The sequence below is a fragment of the Phocoena sinus genome, chromosome 14 (genome assembly GCF_008692025.1).
Source record: "Phocoena sinus isolate mPhoSin1 chromosome 14, mPhoSin1.pri, whole genome shotgun sequence".
Lineage (NCBI taxonomy): Eukaryota > Metazoa > Chordata > Mammalia > Artiodactyla > Phocoenidae > Phocoena > Phocoena sinus.
Window position 1 is genome coordinate 4570511 of NC_045776.1, and position 13214 is coordinate 4583724.

At 45.8% G+C, this 13214-nt stretch overlaps 1 protein-coding gene across 2 annotated transcripts in view; it reads left to right on the top strand.

Annotated features, from left to right (window-relative positions):
* FBXO15 (F-box protein 15) overlaps nucleotides 1-13214 on the top strand; it is a 192476-nt gene that overhangs the window by 42880 nt on the left and 136382 nt on the right. Inside the window, exon 10 of one of the 2 annotated variants that reach the window (XM_032653945.1) lies at nucleotides 2159-2237. The exons of the other annotated variant lie outside the window; for it this stretch is intronic. Within the exon in view, the coding sequence (XP_032509836.1) occupies nucleotides 2159-2218 (60 nt within the window). The 3' untranslated portion in view covers nucleotides 2219-2237. Of the gene's footprint in view, nucleotides 1-2158; nucleotides 2238-13214 lie in introns of those variants that run through there. 2 annotated transcript variants of the gene reach the window in all.

Genomic DNA, 13214 nt, shown 5'->3' on the forward strand with positions numbered 1-13214 from the left:
TCTTCCTTTGCATGTGCTCTGTTCTTTTTCTCTTCTCTCTGGAAGCTTTTGGAATTTATGCTCGGTACCTTGGAGTGGGTCTTTATCCTTCATTATGGGTCATTTTAATCTAAGAATTTGTGTACTTCAGCTATGGGTTAAAAAATCTGTATTTTCTCTTATATTTTTCTGTAACTTTTATTAATCAACTATAATCCTTTCTGGGTGGATCCTGTGAAGTCTCTTATTTTTTCCATCTTCTGTCTCTTAGTCCTTTGTTGTGCTTTCTGTAATAGTGTCTCAGTTTTATTTTTCAACCCTTTTAGCTAATTTTCTTTTTTATTTTGATGACCAGGAGTTTACATTATACAAATATTTTTCTAGCTCCATATAAAACATTCTGTACCTGCTTCATAAATGCAGTCTCTTCTCTAAGGCAGGGGTTGGCAGACTTTTTCTGTAAAGGGGCCAATGGTAGTTTCGGCTTTTGTGGAACGTACGGTGTCTGTTGCACCTGCTCCGCTGAGCCGTCGAGCATGAAATCAGTTGCGGACAGTACACAAGTGAAGGGCCCGTGTTCCACAAAACCTTGATTCACCAACCAGGCTGAATTTGGCCTTCAGGCGGCAGTTTGCAACCCTGCACACCAGTCTCTGGGGTTATCAATTTTAGTTTTCAAAAAAGTTTTCATCTTCACCATTTGGCAAAACTACAGCAAGAATCATCAGCGCTAAGTTAGTGGGTGAAAGTGTGATGAGAAACAGGATACTGATGTAGTCTCAGAGTATCTTGCCACAAGATACGTACTGTTAACAAAGGAGAGGACAGTCAGTCCACAGTGGAGGGACCCGGGAAGGCTACATCCCAACCCAGTTTCCTGTCGGCCCGTGCTTCCCCCTCTCCGGTTCCCGTTTGCTGTGGTGGGGTGCCGTGCCCTGAGGAAACGCTGTCCGTTCTGCCGGGGCCCCAGCGCCTCATGCCTCACGCGCCCCTGCTCCTGCGTGTGCAGCCTCTGCACCCCGCCTGGGCCATGTGGGTCCGGCACCCCGCCTGCTGCAGGAATGGACGTGGGGGAAGGTGGGATTTCTCAAGGGTTAACATACTGACACTGTGTTAGTTCTGCATGTCGTGAATGTCCACAGATTCTGCTCAGTATAAATAAGTTAGCCCCGTTGGGGTCTGGCCATCTTAGTATTATATGTATTGAAATTACGGTATCAGGCACGAAATAAAAGCATTTGCTAATCATAGTCCTTTGTCAGGAAGCCTCTTTGTCTGCAAAGCGAGAGGACTTATGCTGGGATATCTTAAATACAAAGGATCCAGGAGCAGGGCTCGTTGAGTTGAATCAATTCAAGAAGAGTAACGGGTGCAAACCCTTCCTTATGCAGTTGGCAAAGGAAACAAGTGTGAGTTACACACAGAGAAACGTACCTACCACTAGTGTGCAGTCAAAGAGACATACTTTTATTTGAAGTATACTCCACATGTAAAATCTTGTCAGATTTAAAATCAGACCAAAGATCTGACTGGCCTTTGCAAAGATGATTTTTATACGTGACTTGATAGTTGTCTATTATTTTTATTAACATCTCCTTATAAGTCTAATGGTTATAACTGCTGCAGAAAGAAAATGTTCACACGGGAAGGTCACTCTGTGCAAAATGTTTCTCCAGTGTTTATAGTGTAAAGAAATGTGCCTTTAAAAAACCGCATGCAGAAGTGTTGGTCTTACACGCCGGGTGTATTTTGTACGTGGAATAATACGGCATCCAGCTTCAGCACAGGGCGTCTTTTGTGGTCTCCTGCGGTTTCAAGGAGTAACACGTGGATTTTCTATGAGCTCCCGCTAGGCAAGCCCTGGGCTGCAGACGCCACTGGGGCTGAAAGCCATGCTCACTGAGCACAGCGGGGTAGGACTCAGCACGAGGTGGGGTGGAGCGGGTGGGTGGTAGGATGCCCAGAGGAGCGAGGGGCTGCTGTGGAGTAACATAGTAAGGCATGGTCAGGAGCGGCTCTGCGATGCATGTCCCACTGCTGGGAGGTTGGGAAAAGGAAGGGCTGGTCTGGGGCCACAGTGGGCTAAGAGGCCAGCTGTAGACAGTGATGGGACCTTCAGCGGAGCCAGAGAAGCCAGCTGCTCAGGCGGGGACTCGGACTCACACACGTATCATTTCAGGTGCACGTAAAATGCCGCTTTGTCCCCGAAAGTGACACACAGGATGAGTGCGTCCTCTGAGAAATGTGTAGAAATTGGGATTTGCTTTCGGAAGGTGGGATTTTAGAGTCTTCCTGAACTGGCTCAGCCTCAGCCCGGACTGCTGACCTTAGTTAAGCCTCTCACTTCACTTTCCAGCCTCTCAGGGGATACAGTGAAACTCCGGGGAACTGCACCAAAGGCAAATGTGTGTTTGCTGATTGACATACAGTCATGTGACTGAGTCACAGTGAAATGGGTGTAAGACACACATTCATTTTTAGTGTCCTGCTTCAGAAAAGTGTCCACGGACTTGAGATGAGACACCTGTGATCTCTCACCGACTTAATGCTGCCTGCGGCGAAAGCGAGCAGTTCACCATGATGAATAACAACTTCCGTTCACAAAAACTGGGAGCTTACCGTGTGCCAGGCACTGTGCGACAAGCTTCACCGGGACCTCTGAGGGAAAGCCTGTGGGGTAGATGGTACGATAGTGACGTCACCCAGTGAGGAGCGAGGCTCAGAGGTTAAACACCCAGAGGTGCACAGAGCCAGGACCTGCCTCGTGTCTGAAGCCGGTGGCCTCACTTGTGCCGCATCCGCGGACTGTGTTCTGCCTTGTGCCCCGCTGCTCCGGGAGGTATAAGCACCATCGGGGCCATCTAACACTTGAGAAAATGCCGTCAGGTAGACAGCATCACGTAAATAAGTACGTGCAGTGGGGCCAGTCCTGCCCGACAGGGACACAGCTGTTCAAAGGGGTTACGCCTTCACCCAGCGAAACCGGCACGCACCCGTGTGAACACTAAGACTAACCCAGTCACTCTGAAGAAGCCAAGGAGCAGGGCCTGCTCTCCCACGAGGAAGGCTCGGCGTAAAGCCGGGAGGTATGAGGGTGCCCCTTGGTGCAAGGAAAGAAGGGACAGACGGAGCAGAAGGCAGAGCCTTCCCAGACTCTGTCAGAAACAGGCGCACACAGACACGTGTTGATGGTAAAGGCGGCATCGGGGCAGAGGAGGAGAGGGGACTTTAATGGCTGACGCTGGGACAGCTAGGTGGCAGTCTGGAGGAAAGAAAAGGAACCCACCCACGCCGTGCCCAGAAACACGTTCCCGCTAGACTGTAGACCTAAGTGTGAAGAGCAAAATAAGAAAGCCTCTGGGAGACAGTATGGGCATCCTACAACTCAAGAGCAAAAAGCAGACAAACAACCCCACATTACTTGCTTTAAAAAATGGGTGGAAGCCTTGCTAGACATTTCTCCAAAGAAGAGATACAGATGGCCAACAGGTATGTGAAAAGGTGCTCAACCCGACTCATCAGGGAAACGCACATGAGAACAACAATGAGATGTCATCTCACACCTGTTAGGGTGGCTACCATCAAAAACCCCCAAAGACAACTAGTGTTGGCGAAGGCGTGGAGAAACCGGAACCCTCGTGCCCTGTTGGTGGCAATGTAATGTGGTGCAGCCACTATGGAGAACGGCATGGCGGTTCCTCAAAAAATTACAAATAGAACTACCATGTGGTCCAGCAATCCCACTTCCGGGTATGTAGCCTAAGGAATTGAAATCAGGATCTCAGAGAGGTTTCTGCATCCCCACGTGCACTGCAGCTCTATCCACAATAGCCAAGCTACGGAAACAATCTGAATATCCCCCAACAGATGAATGGTGAAGAATACATGGTGTATACGTACAATGAAATGCTATTCAGTCTAAGACAGGAAGGAAATCCTGCCGCATAGGGCTGAACCTTGAGGACATTATGCTCAGTGAAATAAGCCAGTCGCAGAAGGACAAATACTGGATGATTCCACTTACGTGCGGCACCTAAGATAGTGAAGCTCACAGAAGCAGAGAGTAGAATGGGGGCTGCCAGGGGCTGGGGGAGCGGGGAATGGGGAGTTGCTGTCCAGTGGGTGTAAAGTTCCAGTTATCAATACACCAGATGAATGAGTTCCAGAGCTCGGCTGTACAGCATGGTGCCCATAGCTAACAAACAGTACTCTATTACGTACTTAAAAATGTATTAAGAAGGTAGATCTTAGATTAAGCGTTCTTACCACTATTAAAAAAAGACAGTCTGGGCAGTATTTCCACGTGCCGGCATCCCTGGTGGGCACTCAACTCGGGCACCATTTTTAACTCTTTTAGAAACATGACGCTCATTGTCTCAGAAACATACTCCCTCTTTTTTTTTTTTTTTTAAAACAATCCTTACTCGTGTTTGTGTTCTTTATTTTTAATTAATTAATTTTTTGGTCGCTGCGCGGCATGCGGGATCCTAGTTCCCTGTTTCCCGACCAGGGATGGAACCCATACCCTCTGCAGTGGAAGCGCGGAGTCTTAACCACTGGACCGCCAGGGAGGTCTTAACATACTCCCTCTTCTGATAACTCGTGCTGAGTATTCTTCCCTGTGCTGTGTCAACACCGGCCTCTAAGTGCCCCACAGAGATGCACAGAGGAAGTCTGATCCCACCTGGTCCTACCTCTGTTGTTTTTACCGGGAAGCTGAAGCAGGTCTCAAAGCATTAGCTGAGGAAGCCTGAGGAGTAATCTCAGTTACTAAGGGGTTTCAGTCAGTCATGGGTGATTACCCCTACGAGAAAAAAGAGACGTCTATTTATGTAATGTATGCATAAATAAAGCAGAGTGTCTGGACTCGACCATTTTAGCTGCAGCGATATTTTGATGACATACATTATTAGGGAAATTTAGACTTGGTGGAAATCGTAAACCCAAAATAAGACTGATGGTAGCTAAATCATCACCTGAGAACATTAGACCTGGAAGTAATAATGAGCATGTAAGAAAATGCTTAGTGACGAAAAACTGTTAATTTGATAGGCACCCCCCAAAATCAGTGCATTAAATCTGTGCTGTGAAACATACATGGAAAGGGATTGGTCCTGATGAAAATGAAAATATGCACACAGTTTACTTGTGTGCTCTAGAAAGCTGGTCAAAGGATTATGTTGACTTATTGGCATTTAATCTTGCTAAATTCTAAGGAAAATGTTTTTATTGATAAACAGAGTCTAAACAGCCTCAGGGTCAAAATGATGGGGTTAAAACCTTCTGTATTGATTTCAAATGTCGAGTACTTCTTCCCTGAAGTGCGCTTTAAGCTATGCAGAAGTTATTTTTATTTAGCAGGGACCAGAAGGAGAAATGGACAAAGAAATGCCGTTTGATTTGTTGAAGTCATGGGATTCTAGTACATTTTATTTGTAATTCTATCAGCGTTGCTCTAATGTAATAAAATATTTAAAACCCTGAAATTTAGGTCATGGTAATATGAACGCTACCGGTAAATTCAGATGTAACTAGACTATGGGGCCTGCAATAAAAATTATCTGATCTTTTATTTACATACAGCCTACACCCCAGTGGGCCTCTGTTGCCCCTGGTTCCTGTGCTTTTCCAATGCATATTGATTTCTTGCCTTCGATTAGGGCACAAGAAATTGCAGTTGTCATGGAATAAGATACTAAGTGGCATTTCATAAAGGTTTATAAACCCCATCCGCCCATTTTTCAAGAACGAGATATGTTCTTTCTGTAGTAAGATTCTGTTGGCCACGGTTCCACAACTAAATTGCTAATTTGTCTCGATTTTTCCTTCTGCGTAAATGGAGTGAATGGTCATGCAGGAGGGATTTGTTTTTGCGGCAGCTCTCTGAAGTGGCCAAGCTGATGCTTCTATTCACGACGTGCTGTGGCCAAGCTGATGCTTCTATTCACAACGTGCTCTCCGCGCTCCTGAAACAGGCCAGCGTGAGCTGGAGACTCTTCTCTTCTCTCTTGCACGAGGAGATAATTATGGGACATTTATAACTATCTTTTAAAGTGATTCTCAAAGCTTTCTGTAGGAGAAAGTCCCCAGATGGCAAAACTTTGTTGCATGGGGTGGGAGTGGGGGCAAAAATGGAACTCCTTCCACACCGGAATTAGGAAAAGGTTAAAAGTTTCATTCTGGAGGCAGAGAGCAGGTGAAGTAATCGCACGGGTTTATGTCACCATTGCATTTATTCCACAAGGGTGTTGTTACATTAAGAATTATAACTATGCACCTTAATCACTGTGATTTATGTTAAAAACCTTATCGCAGCGGGGAGCATCACGCCATGTGTGTGGCGTGTCCGCCCACCAATCCGTGGGTGGCTGGACCGTGGAGGGAACTGTCCCCCTTGATGTTCTGTGCGGGCTTGAAACCTGGCCCCGTGACAGCAGTTGGCATACGGCTCCTTGAACAGACTACTGAGGGTTGCCTTCAAGCCTATGAAATTTGAGAAGGGGCAGAGGAACGTGAGTGTTTTGACTCCCCACGGGCTCTGGGGTTCAGCCGTGTGGGTTCTCCTTGCTGGTCGTCAGAAAATCTCCACCCTGGAGTCTGTGGTGGGTGGTCTTATGTGTCACGGCAGCCGGGCTAGGGTACTTGTGGTTTAATCCGACATTAACCCGGCTGCTGCTGGGAAGGTATTTTGTAGATGGTGGTTAACACCTATGGTCCGCTGACGCTAAGTGAAGCAGATGACCCTTTGTTATCTTACGGTTGCTTCAGAGTAACCTGAGGTTGCCTGCAGAGAAGGTGGCTTTCGGTCCCAAGACTGCAGCACAGCTGCTGCCCGAGGGTCCAGTCTGCAGGTCTGCCCGATGGATTTTGGACTTACTAGTCCCCACAAACAACCGAGCCGGTGCCTTCAAATCACTCGTACACATGCTGTCTCCCGTCGGTGCTGATTCCCTGGGGACCCTGGTGGTGCAGTGTCCCCACTTCCCATCCCCAGTGCTTGTCGCCCCCATTGCAGTCTCCACTCAGACGCGTCCCTCCTGAGAGCTTGTCCGAGCCCCAGAACTGCCCTTCTCGGCCAGAGTCACCCATGAGGGTCTCAGGGGGTTGTTAGGTTAGGTTTGAGCCGGGGTTCGCACCGTCTAGCTCACGGCTGAGTCAGGGGAGACTTGTTAAAATGCCCTCGCTGGGCTCCACCGCAGAATTGCTGATTCAGAGCGCCTGCGGCGGGGCCCCGGAGCCTGCACTGCCGGCAGGTTCTTGGATGCAGCCAAGCCTGCTGCTCCTGGGACCCCACTTCGAGAACCGGTCTCCAGGCAGCCCCTCACGGCTGACGTCGTCACCAGAGCGTCAGGAACCAAAGCAGAGGAGAGGTTACGCAGGGCTCCCGACTCCGGGAGAGAGCTCTTTCCTAATTCAAGTGTGGAGTGAGCCAGGTCGGGGGTCACGGTCAAGAAGGTTGGGGGTTGAGGGAGCAGTGGGGAGTCCCAGCGATAAACGGTCCTAAGAAGGGCTCAGAAAGAGAAGCAGAGGCTGGGTAAGATGACTTGCACCCTGGCTGGTTTTCTGGGACAGTGTCCCAGAAGCTTCACGCTGGTCTAGCTCATAAAAGACTCACTCGCTAAGTGCTCGTTGAATAAACATAATGTCCCTCTTGAAAGCCACGAATGGATATCCGATCCTGTGTAATGGTGCTTGGTCAGGACAGGAAGACTCTTCCTTCTCTATCTGCCCTGAGTCCACCAGGGCACAATCGACATTTGTAGGTTTCTACCTGAGAAACTGCCACTAGCAGAAGGAATCTAAGAGGAATGCACGTGTGCGTTCATTCATTCATTTATTAATCCATTCATGAAACCCTCACTAAGCTCCTAGCACATGGGGGTGTTAGTCTGTGTACCCGGGGATACCTCAGACCCTCCCTGCTTTCAAGATGCACACAGCCTAGCCAGGGCCTCTCTTGGGAACTGTGACCTCCAAGGAGGGAGTGTCCACGCTGTGGCCTAGCCAAGGCGTCTCCTGCTGCCAGGAGGGCCCGGCCTGACTAGGGAAGATGCGGTCGGTAGGGTAGAGGAGCCAGAAGGGAACGTTCCGGGAGCTCGATACCAGGAGCTCAGTGCTGTTTCCTCGGTGGTCCCATGATGGACAGAGCACGCCGCTCTCTGAGCAGGCAATCGTGCATTTTCTACACGGCGAGGATCCGTGTGTCCTGGGTCCCGCGGAGTGGAGTTCTCCAAAGAAATCAATGAGCGATGAAAGTAAAAACGTCCAGTGTGGCCCAAGCATGGTGCAACAGGACAGAGGTCCTCCCTGTATAAAATTTGCTGGGGGGAAGCGGGGGTAGAGGTAGGTGTGGATTTAGCCACTGGTAGTGACAAACACCGGCTGCAACTCTCAATGTGCCAGCCTATCTTGTGCCCACAAACTCCCTCTCCCCCTCCTTCCCCTAGAAACATTAACAAAGATAATTTTCTGGGAAAGTATTTCCTGAGAGTTCTGAATTGTAAATCAAGGCCACCAGGTAGATAATTGTGTTCTTCCTGTCCCACTGGTGCAGTGTGCAGTCTGACATCGCACAGTAATGAGAGGAGAAATCCCAGTGGAGCTAATAATGTGCCCCCTTAGAAAGTCCAGTGGAGGACAGGGTCCAGTGCCGAGAAATACAGAAGGAACCACAGCTGTGATAGAGTGAGGAGAGCTGCTTCTATTCAGGCTCCTTCCCAAGTCATTGAATCCAACACAACCAGTGTTTACTGAGTACGGAGTGGGTACAGATTATTACCTGCCTCTTTACAGCATTTACTCTGCCGCAGCCTGTAATAAAATTGGTCTACGGCTCAACAGTAAATTCCCTGTTTTCACCCTCCAACGTCTATTTAACTTGAAGATAGGCCGAAATCATCAGAGCTCAAATGAAAGTTCCCGGACAGCTTTCAGTGAGCAAATCGAAACTCCCCCTGAATTAAAAATGGGCTCGTAACTCTGTTCTCCACCTGCTGAACTGGAATCTCAGAGACGTTGTTCCGTGTGAAAGGAAGCCAGTGACGGGATCCTGGGGTCGGGAGTCTGGTAGGTATAACAGCCAGCTGCAGATGGCGTGGATGCTGCCGCGTCATCCTCCCCCTTCTCCTCCGCAACCGAAGCATTGGAACTCGAAAGGAAGACGTTGGCCGTGTGGATGAGGGAGCCAGGATGCAGCCGAGGACGTTCCATTTTAGGAAGCTGAGAGCATCGTGGCTGCACTGCGGCTGCAGTGTTCCCAGCTACCACCTGCGCACCGACGAGGGAGTGAAGGGTGTTGTGTCCTGGCTCTGACTCTGTGGCCCACCTGCAGAGTGACCTCGAGGATGGCACTTACAGGTGGATGCTGAGCAAGAGAGCATGCTCACGAAGCCCGCAGACAGGGCACGTTGAGCTGGTGAGGCCTCACCCTTCATCAAAGGAGAGGAGCTGCTGGGATGCACTGATGTCGTCTGTCACCTGGTAGGGAGTCAACAAATGTGCGATCCAAGTGAGTTGGTAGAAGCAAATGCAACTACGTGTCTTTTCCTGACTTGACTCAAACAATTAAATCTCTGGTATATCCATTGGAAAAGCGGTGCTTTGATTATGGGACGAGGCAAGTTATTTTTGAGGCAAATGAATACTGGAAATTGTGTCCAAATCTCTGCTCCCAGCACATTTTATGGTCGTGTGTGTCCAGAGAAGCTAATAGCTTTGTTTTGGGGGAACGTAGCTCTTGTGAAATTCCGCAGCCGGTGCCAGTCTCTGGAAGAGGTACATGGCTAGGATGCAGTCCACTCCTCATGGTAATCTGGGAACCTTACAGGTCATAAGTCACCACTCCAGACACCACAGCCGATGGTCATGGAGACAGTGAAACAGTGTCTTCAGGACCGAGAGTGAGGACACGGGGTCGATGAGCTTCCCGTTCCGCACAGGAGCCAACGCAGCCCTGGGACAATGCAGACACACAGGTGAATCTGTTTCCTTTGATAGTCATCCCTGTACCTGCATCGTTTTTATTTTAAAAGGTGTCATGGGACATCCATTTTCACGTACAGAAGTACATGTTAAACAAATCTGATTTGTGAAATGTTAGATTGTGAACTAGACACATTAGTGTGAGATTTTTTGACTGGTGAGGTGCTTTTTCGCATATGAAAGAATTCCCAGAGGCCTGACTTTTTTCCTCCTAAATTTGAAATAGACTTTTTAGATTCTTATTGATTATAAAAGTAATACATGCTTTGTGTAAGAAATTTTTTTTTCTATTACTTTTTTTTTTTTGTTACAGAGTATTTTTTTTTTAATTTATTTTATTATTGGCTGCATTGGGTCTTCATTGCTGCGTGCGGGCTTTGTCTCTAGTTGTGAGCGGGCGCTACTCTTCATTGCAGTGTGCAGGCTTCTCTTGTTGTGGAGCACAGGTTCTAGGCATGTGGGCTTCAGTAGCAGTGGCTCGTGGGCTCAGTAGCTGTGGTTCGCGGGCTCTAGAGCACAGGCTCAGTAGATGTGGCGCACGGGCTTAGTTGCTCCGCGGCATGTGGGATCTTTCCGGATCAGGGCTCGAACCCACATCCCCTGCATTGGCAGGCAGATTCTTAACCACTGCGCCACCAGGGAAGCCCTGTAAGAAATTTTAGAAGTACAAAACAAAGTACATACAGGAAAATAAAAATCAGCCTCAAAGGGGTAGATATAAAAAATAAGAGTGATGAAAAGAGGACAAAAGTACCAATATGACAGAAACTTAAAAATATGATAACATTACGAGCTAGTGTATTTCAATGGAAAACAAAGAAAATTAATAATTTTTTAGAAAGATACAGCAAAAATTGATTCCATGAGAAATGGAACATGTGAGTCGAATATAATCATTAAAAAATTCAATTAATAACCAAACCCCCATATGTAAAAAAAACCCCACCAAGTTCAAAGTATTTAAAGTTGAGTTTTCACTTTATATTCAAGGACCAGATAATACCAATATTGGTCAACTGTTCTGGAGATGTGAAAACAGAGACTGCTGTCCAGTTCATCCTTAAAACAATTAAAAATTGTAAATTGTAGCACATACATAAAAATTGCATGCGGGAAAAATACCCGGATTGATGGATCACTATAATTCAAAACCATGACTGACCCTCACCCAGTATTACCACAACTCTCCTCAGGTGCCTTTCCCATCAAAACGCCTTCTCTTTTCCCTAAGGTAACCGCTGTCCTGACTTCTAGGTTGTCACATCCTTAGTTTTCCTCATATTTTACTAATCGAAGTATGCATTCCTAAATGCTTTAGTTTTGTCCATTGGTGAACTTTGTGTAAGGGTTTTGGATGGAGGTCCAAGGTAGTGCAGTAGGACTGGAAAAAGAGGGGAAAAAAATGAATAAGGATTAGAAAGAAGTAATCAAACTGTTATTTACAAATGATATGATTTTCTACATCAAAACCCCAAACTAGCCCACGGGGAAATTATTAAAATTAGAGACTTCATCAAGACTTCTGGATAAAATATCTACCTGTAAAAATCAATTTAATTCCTTTTAAAAATCAACAATCAGAAAGTTTAATTATATAATATATTATTGTAATTGCCAAGAAATTCAGTCAAAACAAAACAAACTCTCTGGTACTTGGGAAAAAACCCAACAAAGGATATACAAGACCTTTATGAAAAAACTTACAACTCTGTCAAAAGACATCAACAGAAACGTTAAGTAAAATAGAGTTACCATTTTTATAGATGGAAAGACCGACTCTTAACAGTGTCAGTTCCCAATAAATTAATCTGCAAATTTAATACCATTGCAATCTAACTGCAAAAAATGTTTTACACTTGATAAGCTAATTATTATAAAAAGTCATATGGAAAGCTACAAGACTAAGAATGGAGAAGACAGTTCTCAAGAAGAAGGTAGCTGGAGATGCTTTCAAGACTTATCTTGTAGCTACAGTGATCAAAACAGTGTGGAAATTAGCTGAAGGGTACAACATTGATTTATAAACACACAAAACTGAGAACGCAGAAGAAAAATAGTGTACAGTGGAAACAATTTATGGCAAGGTAGCCTTACAAACCAGAAGGAGATGATGGACTATTCAGTAAGTGGTGCTGGGGCAATTGGAAGCCCATGTGCAAAAAACTAAAAGTAAAATTAGACACTCTACACAAAACTACGTCCTAGGTAGACCAAAGACATAAGCAGAATTTCAAATTTGCAATGAAAACATCGGAGAATATCTAACCTCAGTGTGGGGATGGTTTTTAAATAAAAAAGGCATAAAAAATACAAGCCATAGAAGAAAATGAGGATTCAATCGACTGTATGTAAACAAAACTTCCAGTCGTAAACAAATGAAAGGACAAACCACAGACTGAGAGAGATTGGTAAAACATGTAACTGATAAATATATTAAAGTATTTATTGAGTATAAATATATTTAAGTATATTTAAGTAAATATACTTAAATATATTTAATTATATCTAATATATTAAAACTCCTTCAAAGCAGTAAGCTGAAGACCAGAGACTTGATAGGAAATTGACAAAGGATATAGACAGACAAGCCACAGGGGAGGGACTGTGGATCCACACTGAACACACGAACAGGGATCCACAGCATCAGAGAAGTTCAGATTAAACCCGAGTGAGAACCGGTTCACACTCTTCAGTTGGCAGAAATGAAGAGATCTGACAATTCCAAGTATTGGTGAGAATGTGGAGCCTAGAAACTCATATGCCCTGCTGGTGGGCTTGATGCTACCACTTTGGAAAATAATTTTGCGTCTCTAGTAAGTTTAAATTTTGCACACTCTACAATCTAGCAATTCCGTTTCTCAGTATATATCGGTGGGAGATTTGTGCACACGTGCACAAGGAGAGATGTTTAATATTTATGGTGCTGTTGTTTGTGATGGCAAGAAACTGGAGAAATCCTGTATGTTCATCAGCCGGAAACTGAACAAAATATTGCGGTATATTCATAAAATTTAACACAATACAGCAGTTTAAATGAATGAACCAGAGCTACATGCATGAACATGAACATATCTCAAAGACATAGCATGACAGTGTGATACAATTTATATAAAATTTAAAAACCTTCAAAACCAGCTTGCATATACTTTATGGAAACGTGCATTCATAGAAAATTCATTTCAGGCATTAAAAACATGCATGAGAATGATAAACTTCAAACAAGTGCTTAAATTTGAGTAGAGAGAGATGAAAGA